The sequence below is a fragment of the Strongylocentrotus purpuratus genome, unplaced genomic scaffold (assembly GCF_000002235.5).
Source record: "Strongylocentrotus purpuratus isolate Spur 01 unplaced genomic scaffold, Spur_5.0 spur5_scaffold_20, whole genome shotgun sequence".
Taxonomy (NCBI): Eukaryota; Metazoa; Echinodermata; class Echinoidea; order Camarodonta; family Strongylocentrotidae; genus Strongylocentrotus; species Strongylocentrotus purpuratus.
Window position 1 is genome coordinate 31,234,285 of NW_022145606.1, and position 22,520 is coordinate 31,256,804.

General features: G+C 37.1%; 1 protein-coding gene across 6 annotated transcripts in view; it reads right to left on the reverse strand.

Annotated features, from left to right (window-relative positions):
- Positions 1–22,520, reverse strand: part of LOC115927392 (epidermal growth factor receptor kinase substrate 8-like) — a 77,881-nt gene that overhangs the window by 19,085 nt on the left and 36,276 nt on the right. For 5 of the 6 annotated variants that reach the window (XM_030993188.1, XM_030993184.1, XM_030993187.1 and 2 more), the window contains exons 3-8: positions 10,733–10,870; positions 9,551–9,681; positions 8,707–9,038; positions 7,496–7,657; positions 6,241–6,390; positions 3,889–3,962 (exon numbers count right to left, since the gene is read on the reverse strand). In XM_030993188.1, coding sequence (XP_030849048.1) covers positions 3,889–3,962; positions 6,241–6,390; positions 7,496–7,657; positions 8,707–9,038; positions 9,551–9,681; positions 10,733–10,809 — 926 coding nt within the window. In that variant the 5' untranslated portion in view covers positions 10,810–10,870. Of the gene's footprint in view, positions 1–3,888; positions 3,963–6,240; positions 6,391–7,495; positions 7,658–8,706; positions 9,039–9,550; positions 9,682–10,732; positions 10,871–12,213; positions 12,231–22,520 lie in introns of those variants that run through there. The other variant, XM_030993186.1, reaches the window with a different exon arrangement.

Sequence of the window (22,520 nt, forward strand, 5' to 3'; positions counted from 1 at the left end):
GCAAAGGATAAGGCACCGATATTAGCATCATTTTTTGGTGGGTGCAGCGGAATTCCTCGATCACAGCAGCATATTAGCTAACCATGGCAAGCTAGTCTTCAAGTTAATAAACATAGACCTCCTGAGATGTTGAGGAGAGCATCTCGTGAAACCTGATAAGCGTTTTGCTATGAACTTGATCAAAATATGGTTTTGGATTTAATGAGGTAATTTCTCAATAGTATAGGTGCTATCAGGTTTATGTCTTTAGTTTCTCATTTATTTTGTTACTCTTCTTCTTCTTCTTCTTCTCCTTTTACTACTCCTTCTTTTCTTTTCTTTTATCCCTTCAGCTATTTGTTCACTTTTCATAATTCTCTGTTATATTTATTTGGTAAGGTAATTGTTATTGAGTATATTACTCAAATATTTGTCAAGTTGTTCTTGTCGTTTGTATTTCTTCTCCTTTGTCTTCTCATCTTCATGGTTTTTTCTTCTTGTTGTTCTTCTTCTTCATTGGCAAAAGCAAAGTGCACTAATAACATTACAATACTTGTTAGATGTCCTCCACACAAAGAGATTGTAATATCTCCACAAGCAAGGGTCTGAATAGCAAGCCTATCATCATAATAGATGTTCAGCAGGGGACTTCAAGTTTAAACCCAGGTTTGCTCCCTGGTGACCCAGCCGGGGTCAAAGGTCAAAGCCATGTATTGGCACCGCACAGAGGATGAAAGTGGTGGATCTTTTTTCTCCTTGGCATTGACATTGTTATTATTGTTGCCATGGGTTACCTAGTCTTCTTAACTTAGTCTTATTCTGTAGTTGTTGTTCTTGCTTTTGCAGTGGGTGTTGGAATGGGGGGTGGGGGGGGGGGGTGGACATTTGCTGTTCTTTCTGCCTTCTTTGTATTATATGAACTATTGTTGGAACTCATCACTCTCACATAATTTGTTTACTTACTAACTTGTTTCTTTCACTTTGTGTCATTTTAGCGAATACTTTTCTGATATTTTTCCTTCTTGTTTTTTGTATTTGTCTTCTTTTTCTCCTTTTTCTTTCTTCTTCTTCTTCTTTTTTTCTTTCTTCTTTCTTCTTTTTCTGCTTCCTATTTATCTTTTTGTTTAATCTCATTGTCATCAAAATGATATATGTATATCAAGTAAACATGTTTATCTATATATATTCTCTATATTGTGAAACCTATGAGAATAATTTCCATTATTCAAGTTCTATAGTTTCCACACACATTACTGATGTAAAGGCAAACAGTTATTTTTTAAAGAAAAAAAAACACTCTGTTAGTCGGAGTATGAGTATATGTAGAGAAAGTACAAATACAATCACTTTAAAATCTGGTAACATATTTCCTAATAATAAACAGTTTTGCATATTAAAGCTTTGCTGAACTTTCCTAATCCCTCAAATATGACATATTTTCTATTACATTGCTTTTAAAATTTCAAACATTTGAAGCATGTATCATCCAAACGAATCCTTTTGGACTATGTTGCATTTCCGCTCGTTTTTAAGGTGTGTACAAGGGACCACCTATCTTTAACAATCATGTATTAATAAGTCACAAAGTTCACTAAAAGTACACAATACATATAATGCAAGCATACGTCAACAGGGCATTCAAGTGCGACACCATCAACAAACATGGAAGTATGGTATTGACAAAGAGGGTTGATGAAAAGGAAAGGTTGGGAGACAGGCAAACTGCAGTTTTTATTTGCTAAGGGTAAATTGAGTGCATTAAATGAGATTGAAAGCAATATTGAACATGCTGTGATCCTAACAAAATGGCCTCATCTTCATTGATATCACCATGTGACAGGAAGAATGTCATTATGGGGTTTTAGAATAGTTTACCTAGCATGGCGAAATGTAGTTGAACAAAAAGATGCGTCCTGAGGGCAAAATGCATGATTGTTGAAAATGATGACTTTATCACATAGAGTTGCAACCACATCATTTGGATATGGAGCTGGTAAATGCATGGACTATTTCAATGAGGCTTGATGTTACCTTAACTTTTATCTAGATCTTATGTTAAAATGGCTGCCATTTAACAAACATCATTGTCTATTAAGTCTTTTGCGTCCTGGACACTTTTTTTTTGCCACTGCATTTCGCTAAGTGTTCTTAACTATTCTGAAGACTACAGTTTATGCCTCCTGGCTTTTAACCCATTAGGCGCGTCTTCATCATCTCGAGATAAGCCAAATATCTTGAGATTGCCACATAGCCCGCTATTTGGGAAATAATCCCGAAGTAACAAATCGCGTCTTCACTATCTCGAGATTCGACCTCAAAACTTGAAACTCGACCTTGAGAAATTAGCTCGAGATATTTTGCTCAGCGTTAGCGTATATTTTGAATCTTCGGTCTAGTGAAGACGCACGGACAAATAGCTGGATATTTTGCCAAATAGTAGGATATTTTGCAAACTATCCCAAGAGATATCTTGGGATGCCAATCCTGACCAAATATCCTTCTAATTGCTACTTCGGTCTGATGAAAACGCAAATTAGCTGGATAGTTTGCGATCGGGATAGTTCAAATAGCTGGATATTTGGCAATCTCGAGATAGTGAAGACAGGCCTTTTGACTCCTGAATTAATGCATTGCCATAGGCTTTATACAGGGGCCGCCCGGTTTCCGTCAGCAATGGGTTATTACAGACAACATTTAAGTAAAGTCAACATATTGACACGTACATTACGTGACATGTCAAAGGGGGGCGGCCACACATCAGATCTTTCTGATTAGAGTATGTCTATTTGTAGACATGAAGGTTTGGCAATGAATGGGAAGGTTGTATGGGAAGACTGAATAGACATTGTATGAACCATGTCTTCGCCTATTTTTTTTCCATTTGGCATGTCACAAGCATGGTTAACCCTTACTGTACTGGGCTATTTTGAGCACCTCGTGACTGCCCCCCCCCCCCCCCATAGTACAGTAAGGGTTAAAGAGTAGTTTGAGTTCTGGTAACAGCAAGAAACCTGTGAGCGTTGTCATTCTTTTTAAGCCTACTAAGAAGAAAATGATATGAGAAATGTTCTATGAAAAGAATTGCTATTCATTTGCCCTCGTAATCCACAGTACAACAATACTCATGACGGTTGCCTGTGCTGCAATTGAAGAATATTATTCAAAATATGACCAGAAGGTTAATGCAGTTGGATTGGCATGTGTGGGCTTGTCAAAATGGCGCTTGGCGGGAATAATCCCCAGGGAGCGGAGCGTGTGCACTATCATGTGCGGATTAGCAATTTAATCCAATAGCTGGGGTAATAATATTTACAGCGTAAAGCACTTAGACAGGTAGGCTCTACTGTGAAGTAGTTTGAGTTCTGGTAACAGCAAGAAACCTGTGAGCGTTGTCATTCTTTTTAAGCCTACTAAGAAGAAAATGATATGAGAAATGTTCTATGAAAAGAATTGCTATTCATTTGCCCTCGTAATCCACAGTACAACAATACTCATGACGGTTGCCTGTGCTGCAATTGAAGAATATTATTCAAAATATGACCAGAAGGTTAATGCAGTTGGATTGGCATGTGTGGGCTTGTCAAAATGGCGCTTGGCGGGAATAATCCCCAGGGAGCGGAGCGTGTGCACTATCATGTGCGGATTAGCAATTTAATCCAATAGCTGGGGTAATAATATTTACAGCGTAAAGCACTTAGACAGGTAGGCTCTACTGTGAAGTGCTTTACAAATGTGACTTTTATCATTCCACGACCCCCGAGCGAGCACCAATTCTCACATAATACATACCGGTAATCAATCTCTCTGTGTTGCCTTCAGACAGTATATTTACTCTCATTTGCACTTGAAACAAGCATTCAATGATAAAGTGTGCTCAAATCTGCCGAGATTGATTCATGGAAATCTTACCTGTGTTGCTTCTTTTTCTTGCCTGATGAAAAGTAATCTACCGCCCTCTGGAGTGACCTGGCAATCTCTGGGGCCTAGAATGACGTTTAAAAAATGAAAGAAACATCATTTTTAGACCGAACAAAGGAGTAAAAAATATGAACATTTATGAATGATAAATGTGTCTGGATAAAAGAGTCAGACAATGTTCATGTAACTGTAGCAGAGTCAATGTCTAGCTGTTATGTGACATGTATGTAATTGTACATGCAGGAGAATGATGCACTTGTATATGTACATCTACATACCATGTACATTTACATTCACATGTTTAAGAATGTACATTTACATGTTTATGAATGTACATTTACATGTTTATGAATGTACATTTACATGTTTATGAATGTACATTTACATGAATGTACATTTACATGTTTATGAATGTACATTTACATGTATATGAATGTACATTTACATGAATGTACATTTACATGTATATGAATGTACATTTACATGAATGTATATTTACATGTTTATGAATGTACATTTACATGTTTATGAATGTACATTTACATGAATGTACATTTATATGTTTTATGAATGTACATTTACATGTATATGAATGTACATGTACATGTATGTAAATGTTTATGTACATGGTGAACATGCACCTGAATTGTGTAAATTTTACATGCTCAAATATGCACTGAAGCACACCATAAAATGGACTGTCAAAAGGCACTCCCAAACACTTGCCTACTGATGTCATAACACTATTACAATGCATAGTATCTGTAATACAATGTTGAAATTCTGGTATTACAAAAAAAAATGTGTGAGCAGTGTTATTCTTGTCATGGCCCATGAACTGTCTGGATTTTTCAAGAATTGCTATAAGTACCTTCAGATTTAATTGCTCCTTGTTTGCAAAGTACCATGTACCAATTGTCCCTGTATCAAGTATTTTACTTAGCTTAACATTTTCCACCAGAGTGAGTCATTTTGAAAGTCGTGTTGACGATTCCAGGAAACTGCCAAAACACTATTGCTGTTTTTGTTACTGCATAATCACCATTTCAGTATTATTCTACAAAGTGTATTTCACAAATTAGGAGCACTGAACATTCTCTTTAACTCTTTACATGCCACACAAATAACCTCCATGTGCCACAATGTATTCATCATGAGATTGATATGCAAAGACTTAAAGCTTCTTTGTATCTGTTTGCAGTGTAAGAATTATCTATACAGACCATGAATAGGGATTTTTCGTTCAAATCTGTTGCGTTACATAAAGCAATCCTCCAATCAACAAGTGCCTATTATTTTGTGCAGAAATGCATGTCCGGAAAATGGGCTACTGTGCAGAGCGGGGAAAAGAGCAATTGCTGAAGTGGTATAGATAGCAATTTACTGCAACCTTTTAAATATTTGTTGGAAAATGTCTGGCATTGCCTACATAATAATGCTTACGTTAGTCTCATTTATTTTGAAACCTCATGATTGCAGGTAAGCTTTACCGAGGACATGTATACATGTCTCAATAAAAAACGACCCCTGTTCTCATTGATCGGTGTGATAAGCTTTAGAGGCTCAACTTTTGCCTACATTATCTACCAAGACAATAGGGTTTTTGTCAATTGTGAACTCTTATCTCTTCCATTTTATCATGATAAATGTAGACCTACATGTATATGCTGAAGAGATAAATGTTATAGGTTCATTTACACTACAGAAAAAAACAATTTCAAAAACCATGTTTTTGTTAAACTCATATTTACATTACTGGACAAACCCATAAATAAACAGCTTTTTCAGTGTTGGGATAAGTTGTGTGCATGCGCCACTTGTTACTGCTCTGCAACCCTTAGCGAAGACAGTCATGTGAAAAAACAACAACACTTGAATTGATGTCTTATTTATTGCCTATAAACCACAGTCCTCAATAAGTTATAGAAGGGGGTCATACCTGGGAGGGGGGGGGGTATATTCATTTGCCCTTCTTAAATGATGAGATTTGGGGATTTTGAGTGAGACTTTGGAGGCCAACTTTTAACAGGGGCTTGTAATGTAAGTGTCCAGCCCTAACAGAAATACGAAAAATACTCTGTAGAATGTAAAATAGCTCCACCTCCATCATAAAAAAACAACAAGATATCACTGTCTGAACAAGAGGCATGCAAGATCCTTTACTACTCATGTTTTTACAGTGATCTATTCACACTGAAACATCATTACCTATGGGGTCCTTTCGCTGCTATACCTAACATTTTTAAATGTTGTATTATAGCGTGTAGCTATAGTTTCAATATGTATTTTTGCTTCTGGTCTGAACTGGGGTTATCTGGGTTCCTGTATCCAACATGTACTTACCGGGATCTGTTCGCACTGGAACATCATCATCTCTGGGATTCGCTTGTTGCTATATCTCACATTGATGACCAGTAGACTGTCGTAGTTGCACTGCTTCAGCTCGGCCGAGATTGCTCCAATGTCCTGCAATGGGAACACCTCTAACGTTTCCTGCAAGAAGGAAATACATGACATTGAATTACATGTATATCATTGTGCTCATGAGAGAAAGCATATATATGCAAGAAGGGAATCACATCAAGGTGTACGAGACTTTACCAAAAAATGTAAACATGTATGAGATCCTCGCTTAACCTATTTTCGTTCCTTAGTGTTCTGGTTCAGTTATCTCATTTTGTTTCAAAGTTCAATTTAAAACCAGATTACCGGTAGGTAGAAATTTATTCCTTGAAACGCAGCATGCGTAACAGCTGCACTGCTAAAGCCAGGGTAATTATGCTGCATTATTGTAGAGCGCTTGGAGACTTCTGATAAGTAAGTTTTAGGCGCTATATAAGCAATTATAATTATTATTATAAACAAGACAAATAACAATGGCATCAAAAATTATGAGTAAAAGTACTACAACCCCAAAATATTAAAGACGGATAATAGTGGGCTCTCATGGGTAATTTGACACCATTCGGGTGTTTACCACATATCAGGTGTTATCTATCACCAGAATTAGCGTTCAGTTTAATTACCAACAGGCATTATGCAATGCTTTGCATTTCCACCCTCTCTCCCCCCCCCCCCCCCCCCCCGATTTTAAATCCCTAATCCACAGACTCTCTGAGAGAATAGGGGGTATTTCTTGATGGGACCACGGCCCACAGGTTTGCTGTGCGATACTTGTACACCCATTCATGGTATTTTCACCAAGTCTTGTGCCAGTCAATTATGACCTACTGCACATGAGAACTGACTACCATCTCCATTTAATTAAAAACACAAACGAGGGGGTGTTTCACAAAGTTAAACTTATCTCTAAGTTGGACTGAACAATCACGGAAAGCCGTTAGCATCTTTGAAAACATTTTGTAAAAATTATTTCAAAAGGCATAAAATGTTGATTCAAATCATTCCTTTTTTTATTATCAAATAGATTTGATATTCTTGGTGTGGAATTTATGAAAAGTGTAAAATACTTCAATTTTTTCTTTTTAATATATTTCATTTTAGAATTACAAATGGCTATCCATAATGTTTAAGTCCAACTTGGAGTCAAGTTCGACTTGAGATCTTTGTGAAACACCACCCAAGGAGTTCAACTTACCTGAGTATATTCATCCATGAGTACCACTTCTTTATCAGTGACCATCAGTCTGACATCTTGGGACCAGATCTTGCCCTTAGCATCCAGTAATCTCAGCTTGCGGATACCGTCTTCCACTGAAACCACGCCCTCTTTCTTATCCATGGCGAATGTGTAGAGATGCTGTGAAGAATGAAAAAAACAATGTTTTTTTCTATTCAAGTCTCAGAAATACTTTTATCTCTCTTGAATAAGTATTGACGCTACATTACAAAACAGACATTTCAGTAAAGATGCTGTGACGAATGAAAAAACAATGACATTTTGATTATTACTTAATCAAGTCTCAGGATTTGTTTATCTCTCTTGAATAAATATAGACGCTACATTACACAATTGACATTTTAGCAATATCTAGAGCCAATAGAGATCCAAGATTCCTTTTTATTGACTGGAAATGTACAGAGATCCTGGACTGGAGAATAAGAGAAGGAATATTTTGGTCCAGAACCTAGTAGCAGATAATGTGAACTGTAGCCATAAACTCACTGGAAGAAGTTAAATTTCTTGTTTCGCTTTGGTATCTATATGTAGATATATACTGAAGCTCAATAAATTCCTGAGTAAGATAGGACTGGTATGGATTTTTGTTTAAAGCCTTACAACCAACATAATACATTTCCTGTGTTGTACAACTTTTGAGGCTCTGAACTAAAATAAAATATAACTTTATTGTAGGAAATATATTGCTCCAGGCTCTCTAAGCGTGTGTGAGAGGGTACAAGGGAGGAGCTAGGAACAAAATCAATACTTTGTGTTTTCCCCTGGTAACTATCATACAGCAGGAATTTTACTAGACTACTTCAGACTCTCTTTAATAGTGTGTGAGAGATAGTGTGGTTGTGGGTGTGGTGTGTGAGGAGAGGCAGGAGCTAGGAACCTACCAAAAAAAAAAAAAATATTTCCCCAGGTAATTATATTTCCATGGAAACTCCACTATACCATTCCAGGCTCTGTGTGGGTGTGGGTGTGGTTGTTAATGCGAGTGAGATTTAGGGGGCCTATTCACGGGCTACAACAACAAATAAAAATAATATATTTATCCGTGATAAATATTTTTGTCAAGGAAATAACACTGAGCACTCCGGGATCTCTCAGTAGGTGTGGGTGTGGGTGTTGATGTGAGTGTGGGGCAAATCCATCCTAAAATCTAGGAATCAATCATGTCTCACCTCGACAGGGAACCGGTTGGCTCTCTGCTGCGGCTGTGGCTGATGATGGGAGGGTTGATGGGCCTGCTGCTGTGGGTGTGGGTGGGCCTGTTGCTGGGGGTGTGGCTGCTGCTGGGGGTGTGGCTGGTGGTGGTGGTGCCCATGAGGGTGGGGCTGGGGTTCGGGGTGTGGCTGCTGCTGGTAGGACACGGGCCTCCTGGAGGGATCATGCTCTGGTGGAGGGTGACCGTTGGGGTACGAGGCAGGCCTCCTTGGGTCTCTGCCCATCTGCTCTGCTGTATGCCTTGGGTCTCTGCTCATCTCTGCTGTATGCCTGGGGTCTCCGTACACCCCTGAAGAAAAACGGAAGGTTCACAGAAATTATACACATGAACAAAGAAATGTTAGGAACTGGTCTTACTCATTTAGAAAGAAAGGTGACCTAAACTTGTTGAAACCTGAAACATTCTGTATAATGTGAAGCAAGAACTAGCCAGAAAGCAGACAATAGCCCAAAACTTAGTCTGAAACACTCTAATCCATTTAATTAATAATGTTGAAAATTCAAATTGACATGTATAGTAAATGCATTAAATTTAAAATAGTTCTTTCCCTTGATGAAACAGTCACTTTGAATGAATGACCTATGAACTACAATGCGTTCTGCATACATTTCTTGTTGCTATTTCGGTCAAACCTCTGGCATGTTTTCAGGTTGTCAAGACCAACCTTTCTTTAAAAAGTATGCATACATTTTGAATATGATAGCAAACTGGTCTATTGTCCAAACCCAAAGCATGTTGAAATACAGATGTTAAATAATGACGATGCGGTTGAAAGAAAAGAATCAATTTGAAAAACTTACCGTAATGACTTTTGTGATTGTTATTATTTGATCCCCTGGAAGGCCCCTCTTGTGAAATGCCATTCTGGCGCCCAGGACCAGTAGGGTAGCCATTGGGTATCTGACCTCTGTCTCCGTGACCGTTCATTGCTCTGTAACAAGACAAGATACATTAGGAATGACTGATCGCACACTGTATTGATTCATTTATTGGTGATAAGTAGAACAGAATCATTTAATGAAACAAAAAGGAGCAAAAGTGCATTATCTGAAGCGTCGTAGTTAGTTGGAAAGCAAAGGTTGTGCATTTGACTCTCGACACGGCACCAGTGTCCTTGTGGAAGGCATTAATCTACATTTGCCAATCCATACCCTGAAGAGATATAAAGACCTAGTAGCCTTTGTGTTTAATAGTTGCATAATATTCTCAGGGTGTCCATATAGTAGGAATACTCTACAGGGAATGGAGATGATGCACGTTGTACATGAATGATTCTGATGATGGGGGTAATAATATATGTAATACTTTTAGAGACAGTATATCGTATGAAGCGCCATATAAATCAAGACCATTATTATCAGTGTTATAACATTGTATTATAGTCATTACATTTGAGTAAAAGATAACTAACCACACAAATCCATTATTGTTATCGCTGTTGATCAAAAAAGTAGGGCTACAACAATATTGTTTTGGTACTATAGAAATAATCAATAACTAATAACTGATCTTTTAAAAAATCCAAAGACAGAAACCAAAACCTAAACTAGTTCATTTTTAGTTTCAACTTTGGGATTTATTTGAGGATCCCTACATTGATTTGATTCTTTTCAACATATTCAATGCCCGCCAAAATTTGATTCAATTTAATGCACTGCTCTATTTCTAGCAGGTTTTCAAAAAGATTTCATATTCTATGGAGACCAATCCTTTGTGGTTTTGGCTCCAGCTCTGTGGAATTCTCTGCACATGACGATCATGAATACAGCATGAAAGACACACCTTTTTTTACATTAGAGCAACAATTCTTGATTTGATGTATTGGTGTGCATGTAGTGGTTTTAATGGTCCTCTTATACATGTTGATGTAGATTGTAAAGCTTGCTCTTTTAATGTACAGCGCATAGAGAATGAAGTGTTAATTATTGTGCGCTAAATAAATTGAAGTTATAATAACAAATTATTATTATTATTATTCTTACTGTGGGTGGTGTGCACCATGGTGCCCGTATGCTGGCTCCAGTGCATATGGGTTCTGTCTCCCGGTAGGAATCGGCATTGTGCCGTCTCTCGTCGCTTAATCAGCCTCTTATTCTCTCAATCTGCCAAGTTTACAACACCTGTAGAAAAGACATAAATATAAAATCAAGAGGGAGTTAGTCAATCGACTGTGTAATAAAATACTTAGCATAGTTTCCCTGCAATAAATTATCATAGGAACAAACAATATATACTCCTGAACTGCAAAGTAAACTTTATTCCGCAAGCGAAACACAGATAAAAACTGATTAATGTATCAGAGAGGGATCATAACACTTGAGGCTTCAAAGTTTAAACTTTAACTCCCTTTTTGAGTGAGATACAATTCATAAAGATAGTGTTAATACATATAAATTGATATCAAGGGAAAAACAATCGTATGTACACTAAAAAGAATATTATTTCAAAATAAGCCTCATGAATAAACAACAAAATGTTACAAAAGGAAAACATACATGCTTTAGATATGTGTACACAGAGACTTGGATCATATTTATTATCACTATCAGCCTGGGAGTCAGGATACTTACATGTACATGTGGGCCCTAATAAATAGGGGACTTTGTCAATATTAAATTGGATGGACCGCTCAAATATGGGTGCAATAGCTTTTATCCATCATTAATATGTGAAATTCAAACAAGGAGATCAATAAAATAGATCATAAAAATATCCATAAATTGTAGAAGCCATAAAAACTGGGTTAAGAATTTTCAGTTACTGTACTGGAGAAGTGATAAACACCAGATGTCCATGCAGACTAATAGGGCACTACTAGAAATTAAACAGCTTTATGAACTGTAATTTACGAGCATGTGAATGTGATAGAATATACTAATAAATAGTTTCTGGATGTTTTGCAACAAAATAATATCACTTCCCAAGTTTAATGACAGTGTAATAACTATGAATGTATCCACAAAAAAAATTAAAAAAATCTTCAGAATCACAAGTTCCTGCTGCAGTTAATGATTTCAATCTTTAATCATGGAGCGAATAAATGTATTCTAGTTACAAAAAAGTAACTTCTGAAATTTTGCAAATTTGCAACACAATGTATAAACTTTTAAAGTAACAACGGCACATTTCAGGATAACAAAAATGTATGTACAAACCCAGAGAATAAAGACAGTTAAGAAAAAAAGTAAGAAGGGCTTTCTAATCACAAGTTTACTGCTACAGATTATGGATATGGGACATTAAACAGTAGTCAACGAGCCTATACCGAGAATCAAAGCAGCAAAAATTCTAAACTATTCAAAAAAGCAATTACTGTGTCTAACTTCCAAAGTTGAAAAGAAGGTTTAAGGATAACAGTCAGCAAACCACAAATTCCAGAGTCAAAATGGAAGGATTTAAAGTCCAAAGCTACCACTTCAGTTAATGATTATCCAACATTACAGAGGAGTCCAAAAGCCTGTACCAGTAGTGTCATCAACTCGACCAAAACTTCTGAACAATTCCAAAAACACAGTTACTGTGTTATAACTTCCAAAGTTGAAAAGAATATTTAAGGATAGCAGTAAGCAATGATTAATAAATGAACATATTCAGACCCAAATGGTGGAATTTTAAAGTCACAAATTACCACTTCAGTCCACAAGCCCTTACCAGTAGTGTCACCATGCAACTCTACCAAAACTTCTGAACTAATCCAAAATGCAGTTACAGTGTCTAACTTCCAAAGTTGCACAGAAATGTTAAGGATAGCAGTCAGCAAACTCCTATACATATATCAAGAGTCAAAACAGAAGTGTTCCAGTTACTAATAACCACTTCAGTTAATGATTATCCAACACTATACAGTAACCTTCACGCCCGTACCAGTAGTGTCGTCAACTCGACCAAAACTGCTTAACTATTCCAAAACACAATTCTCACGTCAGTGCATCACGTCGTAGGATTTTGCAGTGCTCAGTAGCATGTTACGTACACAGACTGAGGCAATCAGTACAAGCACACACCTTCCAATGTAATGCTAATAGGTCTGTCCATACCACACCGTCCGCCGACCCACATCTAAAGAAGAGCATTGAACCTTGGACTATGACGTCTCAATAGAACGTTTCAAAAGAACGCAAACTTTGCCAGCGCGTTCACACAAAACATAAAGTAAGGACACAGTTGATGTTATCTCTTCCCTGTGTTATGCTCATCTTCATTTTTGTTTATACTTTTCCAGTTTTTTTGTATTTAGAGGTTAAAGCTTTTGGAGGCTACATGTAAATTAAAACTTCTGCCTTTGATGTGATGTGCGCAATATACATGCACATCTATCTATCTTTAGAAGGTGGTCTAAATCTTCAATTTACATCTCTGAATTGTGTTCCCTCAGTTTCTTACAGTTGCTCAAAAAACAATCAGAATTCCTGTACTGCCAAACTGTTCAGAAGTATATTACATATTGTGAGTATGACAACACTTGACTGCGGCAACCCACAGTTTGTTCCATTCATCAACCAAACCAGAGAAAGGGTTAATCATATTTGTGATTGCAATTTTTTTCAAACCGATTAAAAATTGTATAATTCTTTCTTGGATTATGGTCCCAACCTTTCCACTTGTATTAAGTTTGCCAATATCCAACAGTATTCAAAGCTTTTAAAGCTATTTTTGTTTATTTGTATTTAACATCATTACCTTGTCAGAGAGGTATAGTGTAAGGAAGAACATAACAAAAAAGTAAAACAGTGTACAGTATATTATAGTTATGAATAAAAACTTCTTTTTTTTACCTTTGTAAGAAACTGGTTGGGAAACAAAAACCATTGTTGTCAAATTTTTATCACATTCAGGTGTAATTACGTTTTAGCGTGGTGTACAATTGTAGTATGAACGGACCGGGTGACAAACTTGTATCTTGGCAGGCTAATAGGTCACATGCATCTCTACACAATACAGCCTTTACAATGCAGTGCCATTCCAAAGCACTGCTTCATCATGTGTAAACCGTAGTATAAAACGTATATTATATTGGATAATAAATGTACCGTATCAAGGTATTTCATAACAATTCATGAAGTTTTTTGTTCACGGTCAGGTGGCATGTATCTATTGAAAGAGATGTAGATAGATAGAGGTGGCTCCAGGGCTTTGTACAAAGGGAGGGGTTTTGGTTCCGTATTCCATTAGAATTCTTACAGGAAATGTGAAGTTTGAGGGGGGGGGGGGGGGGAGAAGGAGGGGGTGAAATTCCCTCTAAATTCTGAAAAGCAAAGATTAAAGTATCATCATAAGTTTGAGTGTCGACTTCACATCCCAAAATCTCCAAGGAGCGCAGAGAAAAAAAAGGGGGTGCAACACCTAAAATGGGGAGTCTAAATCCATTAAAATATTTGACAAGTAAAAGGAAAAAGAAGTGAATAGTAAAAAAGGAGGTGTGGGGTCCAAACCGTCCTATAGAGGAAGACATATTACAAGAAATATAAAGGGGGTCCAGAACCATGTACATGTAACTCCTCCCCCGCCCTCTCCTCAATGTATACTAAGCCCTAAGGGGAACACTCTCTTCCCTGCCCCTTTAGTTAGCCTCTTTCCTCGCCTTTGAAACCAAACAGAATAGATTAAGGAATTGCATGTATGCCTGAATTATTGTTTGTCTTTTATTAGAGATTTCTATAGAGGGTCCTATCCCAAACAGTGCTGTGAGTCGTATCAATATCGAAAGCCGTTTATCTTGGCATAATCGGGCCCCTTCTTGTTCTATTTGCTCAGCAATTCTCGCTCAATTCATTAGGTCAATTTCTTTCTGTTTGATCTTTACGAGTTGGCATGGCGACTGGCATATTTCCCATTCCTTCTTGACTGAGGTTTGAATAGAATTAATACTAAGCATTGTTAAAGATAAAGTTCAATAAATGGTACTTGTCATGATGGTGCATTGTGAACAAATATATAAACAAGATATTAAAAAGAAATAGCTTAAGGGAAGGTTGATCAAGAAATATAACAGAAAAAATGTGTACAGTAAATTTAAGGGGCAATCAAAATGAAACTAATTAATTGCATCAAAATGTGGTCAAAAGTCTTATACTATTCCAAATCGAATTTTGCATGAGGATTCCCTTCAGGAGATTTACATTATTTATTCCATATATACATGGAGTCCTACATGTACTACATGTGTATGTGTAGGTAGGAATATCCAGAAATTTGACAAATTTACCGGAAATCAACTTTCTCTTTCATGCCTTATAATATAATTCACCACTTTTCAGGAAATACTTCATTATATGCCTGACTGAACAAGATGTCTTTCGCGCCAAATGGTGCATTGTTGTGGTGACATAATTCATAAATATTACGATTTCTCTGACATTCCAAAAATTCCAAAGAGGTGATTGGTGCTAATCCCTGCATAACTTCCAATCAAGTTTATTGATGACTTGCGATGGCGCTTGTTGCCAATTTGTTCAATTTCGCTTTACTAGCTAATCTACGACAAAAGGTGACAAAAAAGTATTGTCCAAAAAAAGTTGGGTGCCAAAATATTTAGCAAGATTTATGGCATTGTTGATCAACCTGCACAGCAATATTTAACATAAACATATGCTGAAACTGTTAAAGGGTATATAAAGTCAAACTTGCTTTTATAGTGATAACCTGAATAGAAAGACCACCTGTCTACAAAGATCACATTTTTTGTTTCCCTTGAACAGGGTTTCTCATTGAAACATATACTAAAGGAACCTGTACATAAAGACCACCTGCCTATGCAGACCACTTCTCTCATCTCCCTTGAGTGGTCTGTATAGGCAGGTTTCACTGTATAAATACTGGATACTTCTGAAAACAATAAGGTACATACGGTAGTCACTTTTCAAATTATTTCTCAGAAACATTCTGAAGGAAACTAAAAGTGCCATCAGCGAGGTAGCAAATACATCTTACATTCAAATTGGTATACCTTTATGGACTTTAATGTGGGGGATTACATATGTATTTTCTCTGGAGCTAAAAAGGCTCTGAAGGGACAGTGTTTAGCCTCGATTGTGAGGAGCCAGCAACATCATTTCCTTAAATTTGTCCAAGATAGACTGTACTCAAATGTGGCAGATCAGGGGAAGATGTGAAAGTCTTAAGATGTTACAGTGTTAATATGTTATCCTCTATCTACCTGCATGCTTTGCAACTCTCATAATTAACATTCTGCTTAATCCCCCCCTTCCCTCTACCTCTCTCTCTCTCTCTCTCTCTGTCTATCTTAATTTATTCTTCTTCCAAACACCCCTCTCTCCACCTCTCTTCTCTTCCACACTCTCTCTCTGAACACTTTCTTTCTCTCATACACTATCCATTCCTTCCTTTCTTCCTCCTCTCTCTCTCTCTCTCTCTCTCTCTCTCTCTCTCTCTCTCTTTTTCTCTTTTTCTCTCTGTCTGTCTCTCTGTCTGTATCTTGCTCTTTATCTCTCTCTCTCTCTCTCTCTCTCTTGCTCTCATTTTCTCTCTGTCTCTGTCTCTCTTTCTATCTTCATCACTGTCTATTTCTTTTTATCTATTCTTCTTCAAAACGCCCCTCTTCCCCACTATGTCTCTTGAAACTGTTATCTCACATGCTATCCATTTCTTCCTCCCTATTTCTAGATTCTCCCCCTTCTCTCTCCCTCTCTTTCTCTCTCTCCTTTCCTCCCTTCCTTTCCCATCTTCACTAATGGATTTATCCATACATAGCATTCTCTTCATAAAGATGAAGATCAATTACATGCCCTGAAGTTGTTTTCCAGAAAGATGACAATGGAATTCTATCCAAAACTAAAATTGCTAACCCAATTAGACAGCATCTACTTCCTCATCTTGTTTTCAATTGTACTCTATACACAGTACCTGTACATCATTACCTACAGAAAGTACACTGACTCTTTATACGGAAGATTAGGAATGGTTTTCAATCATGCTCAACTTGTCAAATATAATTCATCAAATCCAATTTGGTTACAGCTGTATCCGACAATGGGGTATTTTCGTTTTCATTGTAATTAATTGTTTATTTTTATTTGTGTTTTCAGATTTATACATTTTTGGCTATATTCATGAATCATGCAATTCCTCTGTGAATAGGTTTGTATTTCAATGGGAAGAATTTACCAATTTAATGTTATTTCTTGTTGCCAGATTGGGCAAGCATATGGCTTGTTCGACGTACAAAAATGAACATCCTTGCTATTAAATCAGTGTATACAGTTTACAACTATTATCATTCATACCCTGACAAAGTTGTTGATTTACCCTACTATTGTTTCTCGAGAATGTGACATATTTATTAATGCTTACATTGTAAAGTATTCAATTAAGGCAGTAATTCAACCAGTCCAACTTTAATTCTTGAGTTACAAAAAAAACACATCAAATTTACAAGGGTATGAATAATTTAGTTGTTAAACATACATGTATATACATGTATTATCAATCCTTATGATGTACCATTTTTTGTGTACAAAACTAAGAAATCTATCAAAATATGTTTCTTCCATCTGAAAATTCCTTATTCTACAATTCTTTAAAGACGTCATGGAAATTGTTGGTAGCCTGTTCAAACAAACGATAGAAAGACCACATCCTACATTATAAAGTAAACATCTCTCTTTTTGACTCCATTCACATTAGACTCAAATGGAGGGGAAAATTGCATTGAAACGATGACATTCTTGTATGAAATGCAATCAAAACATTTCTATAGATCGACCAAGGTCAATAACTTCGACCTAAAAGTTCCCACATTCTCCTGTCTACAATTTTGATTTGTTTTTTTCCATAGCACATCCACATCTTAAATAGGCCAGGTATTAATAATTGATTCATAGTTTCTTGTTTGGAATAGTTTAAAGCAAGGACAGGTCGCCTTGATATTAATTTTTGATATTTTTCCTGTACTGCCTATTTCATCACAAAGTTTTTTTTAAAGTGGTTTCATTCATCGGTACATGCCCACTCCAAAGTTTTAGAAGTGTTAACAAGGTGAAATACATGGGTTTAGTTCCCTCATAGAGCAGATGTCCTTCCTTCTCTCTCTCTCTCTCTCTCTATCTCTCTCCATCCCTCCCTCTCTCTCTCTCTCTCTCTCTCTCTCTCTCTTTCTGCCTCTCTCCCTCTCTCTCTACTTTATCTACCCTTAACATTACATGCTAATTTGTCGTTTGCAATGCATTCAATATTCAGAAACATGTTATGTGTTCAATATCCAAAACTTAATTAATCGAAACGCATGCATTCAAGCTGAACACAAGTTCAAAGGGCGGGGAAGACATGAGACGATGCAAATTCCCCACTTCTATTTCCATCCATCTTTTGTTATATTATCTTGTGCATGGCATTGAAGGTATAATTAAAACGGCTATGTGTGAACAGTCTATAGAGACTGCGGGATGGGTATGGCCGCTATGGCGTTACCAAAAGCAAACAGCAACGGGGCAAAGGGCGGGCATCGTACTTTGGCCGGGCGGGTCTCAAACACGAGTAGCACCTCGTTCCTTTTTGTTATCTTCTCAAACATCTTTATTTAGGAAGCAGGCGTGTTCCCACATCACAATTCCTTTATGAGATCATGGCTGGTTAAAATTGTGCGACACGTGCTTTCTTGACTATTTCTAAAAACCAACCTACATGTAACTTAATTCTACCTCTGGACCCTGCACTACCGGTATTCCTTACTAGTAACAATCCTAACATTAGCCGAAAATGATGTTAACCCAACCCTACATTAAATGTTGCCGGAGCATATACATTTAACAACGAAATTGTTAACAGTGACACCCTTTGTAAAGTAATGTATTTTTTGGGAATAGACGGAGAAAAATAGGGTATGTGAGAAGAGATCAGAAGAGAGAATTTAACTAAAAAGAGAATAAGTGAGCATGACATTGAGGGAGTAAAAGAGAAAATTAAAAATCATAACAACAAATGGAAGTGGATAGAAAGAAGGAGAAAGTGGTACAACAAAGAGAAAGAAATAGAAAGGATAGTCCTCTCTGGAGTTAGGTGTTTTGTGGAAACAGACTCCTGTCTTTACATAGGATTGAGACAAATATTTCTAAAGCTGTGAATTTGTGAAAGGTAAATGAACAAATCTAATGACGTAGCGGATGAAATTGGGAATCTGTATTTACTCTTTCGGAATCATCTTAAAGTGACCTTGTAAACTGGGTTCTTTGACGGGTTTTGCTGACGTCGTTTCGTTTTGGACTAGCTTTGATCTTTGAGAGTGTGATAAATACACAGTCTTTAGTCACATATTCACTTACAGCAGTGAATCATGACCAACATCAAATATCTTCACACCAAACCACATAATTTCCATTCTAAAACGATTCTAATTATTGCTCCTCCCAAATTATGTCCACATAGAGAGTGGTCAAATCCACCACAAATAAAAACCTAAATATTATTCAAATTATCATGACTGTTTTTTTGTCTCACTTCTCTGAAAAGTTTGATAGTAGTAGCAGTAGAAGTAGAAGTAGACTTTATTGGATAACTTGTTTAGCACAGGTCTAATCTGCCACAAGGTCCATAACAGTGACATCATTGTCATTAGAAACTTTGAGCCTATTATTTTTTGGAACAAAAAGTATGTATTTTACAAGACACATTTTATCTGTTCAGTACCTTACAACCCCTGGCACTGTTATGTTACATGTAGGTATTTGACATGATGGTTTGCATGAAAAGATAAGATGAATTGTCAATATTTGTATTTGGCTACATTCTGATTCAAGGCCCATTTACAAAAGAGAAAAGAATTTAAAAGTACTATTATGTACAAGTGGAAACAACTACTTCCCATTATTAAAAGCATTCACAATTCCTGGTGAGATATGTGCATGCAGGGCTTGCTTCTGCTCTGCATGCTATAGCACAGAAGTGAGGGGAGTCACTCGAGCACAATTTATGGAATAATTCATGCATGTTTTAAAAACGATCATTTACACTGCAAAAAATAGACAAAGTTTTGCCACATTTTGTGAAAAGCCACACTTCAGAGGATTATTTTTGGTATTCAGATTTGGGGGGCATGTTTATGTATAGTAGAAGTAGTAGAAGCAGCTACTTCTGATGAAACTCTTGAACGTGAGAACGTTTCTGGGTTTATGTTTGCAGTGTAAATGGCTCTCAAGTATTTGTGTTTTGGTAACATCCGGATATAAATCGCTATTCTAAATAATGTACAGTATCCTCAAGAGATAATGATATCTACCCGACTGTAAAGAAGACTGTGAATATATCAATAATTTGTTGGATAATCAGTAGACCGGGTGAACCCACATGCAGGGGGCGCACTGCAACTTGCAAGCCGCAAGGAAACCGGTGTCATGAATAAAAATAGATTCTCAAGACTCTCCAGGGAGCCGCGATGGCTGAATTAAAAAGAAAAGTGAATTATGCTTTATACAATTAACAATACATACTGCAGGGTTAACTAGCTACATGTATGAAAATGGTGAGCCTGACCAGCAAGCACAACTTGTAACATACCGCATTGAATCCCAAAACAAGACTTTCGATGTCTATCACTATCAGTAGTTCCAACCTTCATAACAAGTCATAAATGACGTTGCGTCAAGTTTACATGGACGATTCCATCTTATGGCAACAGATTATATTCCTGAGAACTGGAAGAAACCAAGTAAGTAATTGGTTCAGTCAAACAGCAAGAAGAACTTGTAACATATAATACCTCATTAGATCGTAGACAAGACTATCCACATCTATCACAAGTCAAGCAAATCTTTCACAAAATGCAACTTATAGAAATACATCAGTCCACCATTTTTGAACGATTTGTTTACCTGAGAACGGGAAGTATTAAGGCTGAGTACTTGCCTCAGTCAAACAGCAAGCAGAAGTTGAAATAGAATTAGCCAATAAATCCAAAACAGGAGTCTGTGCGTCTATCGCTATCAAGAGTTCCAACTTTAATAACAAATCAAGCCTTCTGCACGCAACGCTGCTGAGAGAAATATGCGATTCCACCTTTTTTCGCGTTTTGTCACAAAAAATCACATTCCTGGCTACAGTACTAAGTGACTCACAAACGGACCACGTACTGTGGGACCTGAAAGAGGGCTGAATATTGTTTGGGAGGACAGGATATGCTTCTCTATTGTCTGCGGCTTAACCGAGCGTGAAACGAGGTTGTACTTGATAATAAAGCATACACCCTAACAAATGGAGAGACAGGAGGCCTGTTTTCATCAGCTCGAGATTACCAAATGGCCCGCTACATGTATTTCCGATTCAGGAAATAATCCAGAAGTTACAAATTGTGTCCTCATCAGCTCGAGACTCGAACTCTAACTTGAAACTCAAGCTCAAGATATTTTGCTGAGCGTTCACGCATAGTGCGAGTCTTTAGGCTGTTCAAGACACATCAGACAAATAGCGGGATATTTTGCAAACTAGCCCAAGATATCTTGGGAAGATTATCACGACCAAATATCTCGCTAATTGCAACTTTGGGCTGATGAAGGCGCAAATTAACTGGATAATTTGTGATCGGGATAGTTGAAATAGCGGGTTATTTGGCAATCTCAAGCTGATGAAAACAGGCCTATGGAGAAATAGGGACCATCCCATGCCGACCCAGCCCATTTGGCAAATCAGTGCAACCCTACGGTTGTAGATTGTCAATGCAATGCATGTATGTCCATGATGGCAAAGTACATATCAAGGGGTCAGTGACACAAAGACGTAACTCCAGTTTGGCCATTTTGGGAAAAAAAGTGGTTTCACTGAGCACTTGGGCCATAAGGAGTTAAGTCTATGTTTCACTAGCCATGCATCGACTTAAATGGGGTGTTGGGTGGAGTTAAGTCTTTGTGTTTCCTGGAAAGCCCACATTTTTATGGACATTTTGATATCAAATATTCATTTTGGTAAAATATTGAGTTACGTCTTTGTGTTACTGAACCCTCGAGTTTAGCTATTGTATTTTTTGCTGTGAGAGATGAGTAACAGGATGGAAATTTGAGCATGTGAGCTTGTGGCTTTTCAGAAATATTTGAGTTTTATCTCGAAAGAGGACCTCAAGGTACTGCGTAAAATGTCAATAACTGGTGCCCCTAAGGTTATCTCATTTAAAGCCCCACTGCACTACTTGTAGCTACTCCCGCCCTCTACATGTATATAGCAAACAATGCCTAATTGGTGCCTGTTGGTCCCCCATGATTCTCTTTTTCTTATGTTAATTGAGAACTCATTTGATGAAATAACCACCTGTCAGTGACCTTGCAGGGAGGTCTTATCCCCCCTGGTCAAACTAATGCGGATGGGCTCTAGTGACAGACATCCACTAACATAAATCCATTCAGAAATATGTATCATACTACTCATACCACCTATCATACTACATACATGTAGGTTCTGAAATTGCTATACAAATATGCCAACAATATTATGAATATAACTTTGCATTCCCATATATGTAACCCCCTTTAATAGTTTTAAAAAGGTTAAGTTCCTACTTAAAATGATGATTTAAAATATGCAAAGTAATTATATTATCATAATCACTTTGATATCTTTGAGCTAATAGCAATATTTCCCTCTCTCTGATATGGAAAGAAATATTGGTTGTGATATTATTGAAAATCAAATTTCCGGAACACAAGAACTTTTGACCTCGACGGTGTTACCTGTACAATGAATTTCAGCAATTTAACGGTGGGAAATACAGAAAGATAACCCCCTTGGCCTAAGGGTTTCCTTTTCACAAATTACTATTATCATCAGCAATTG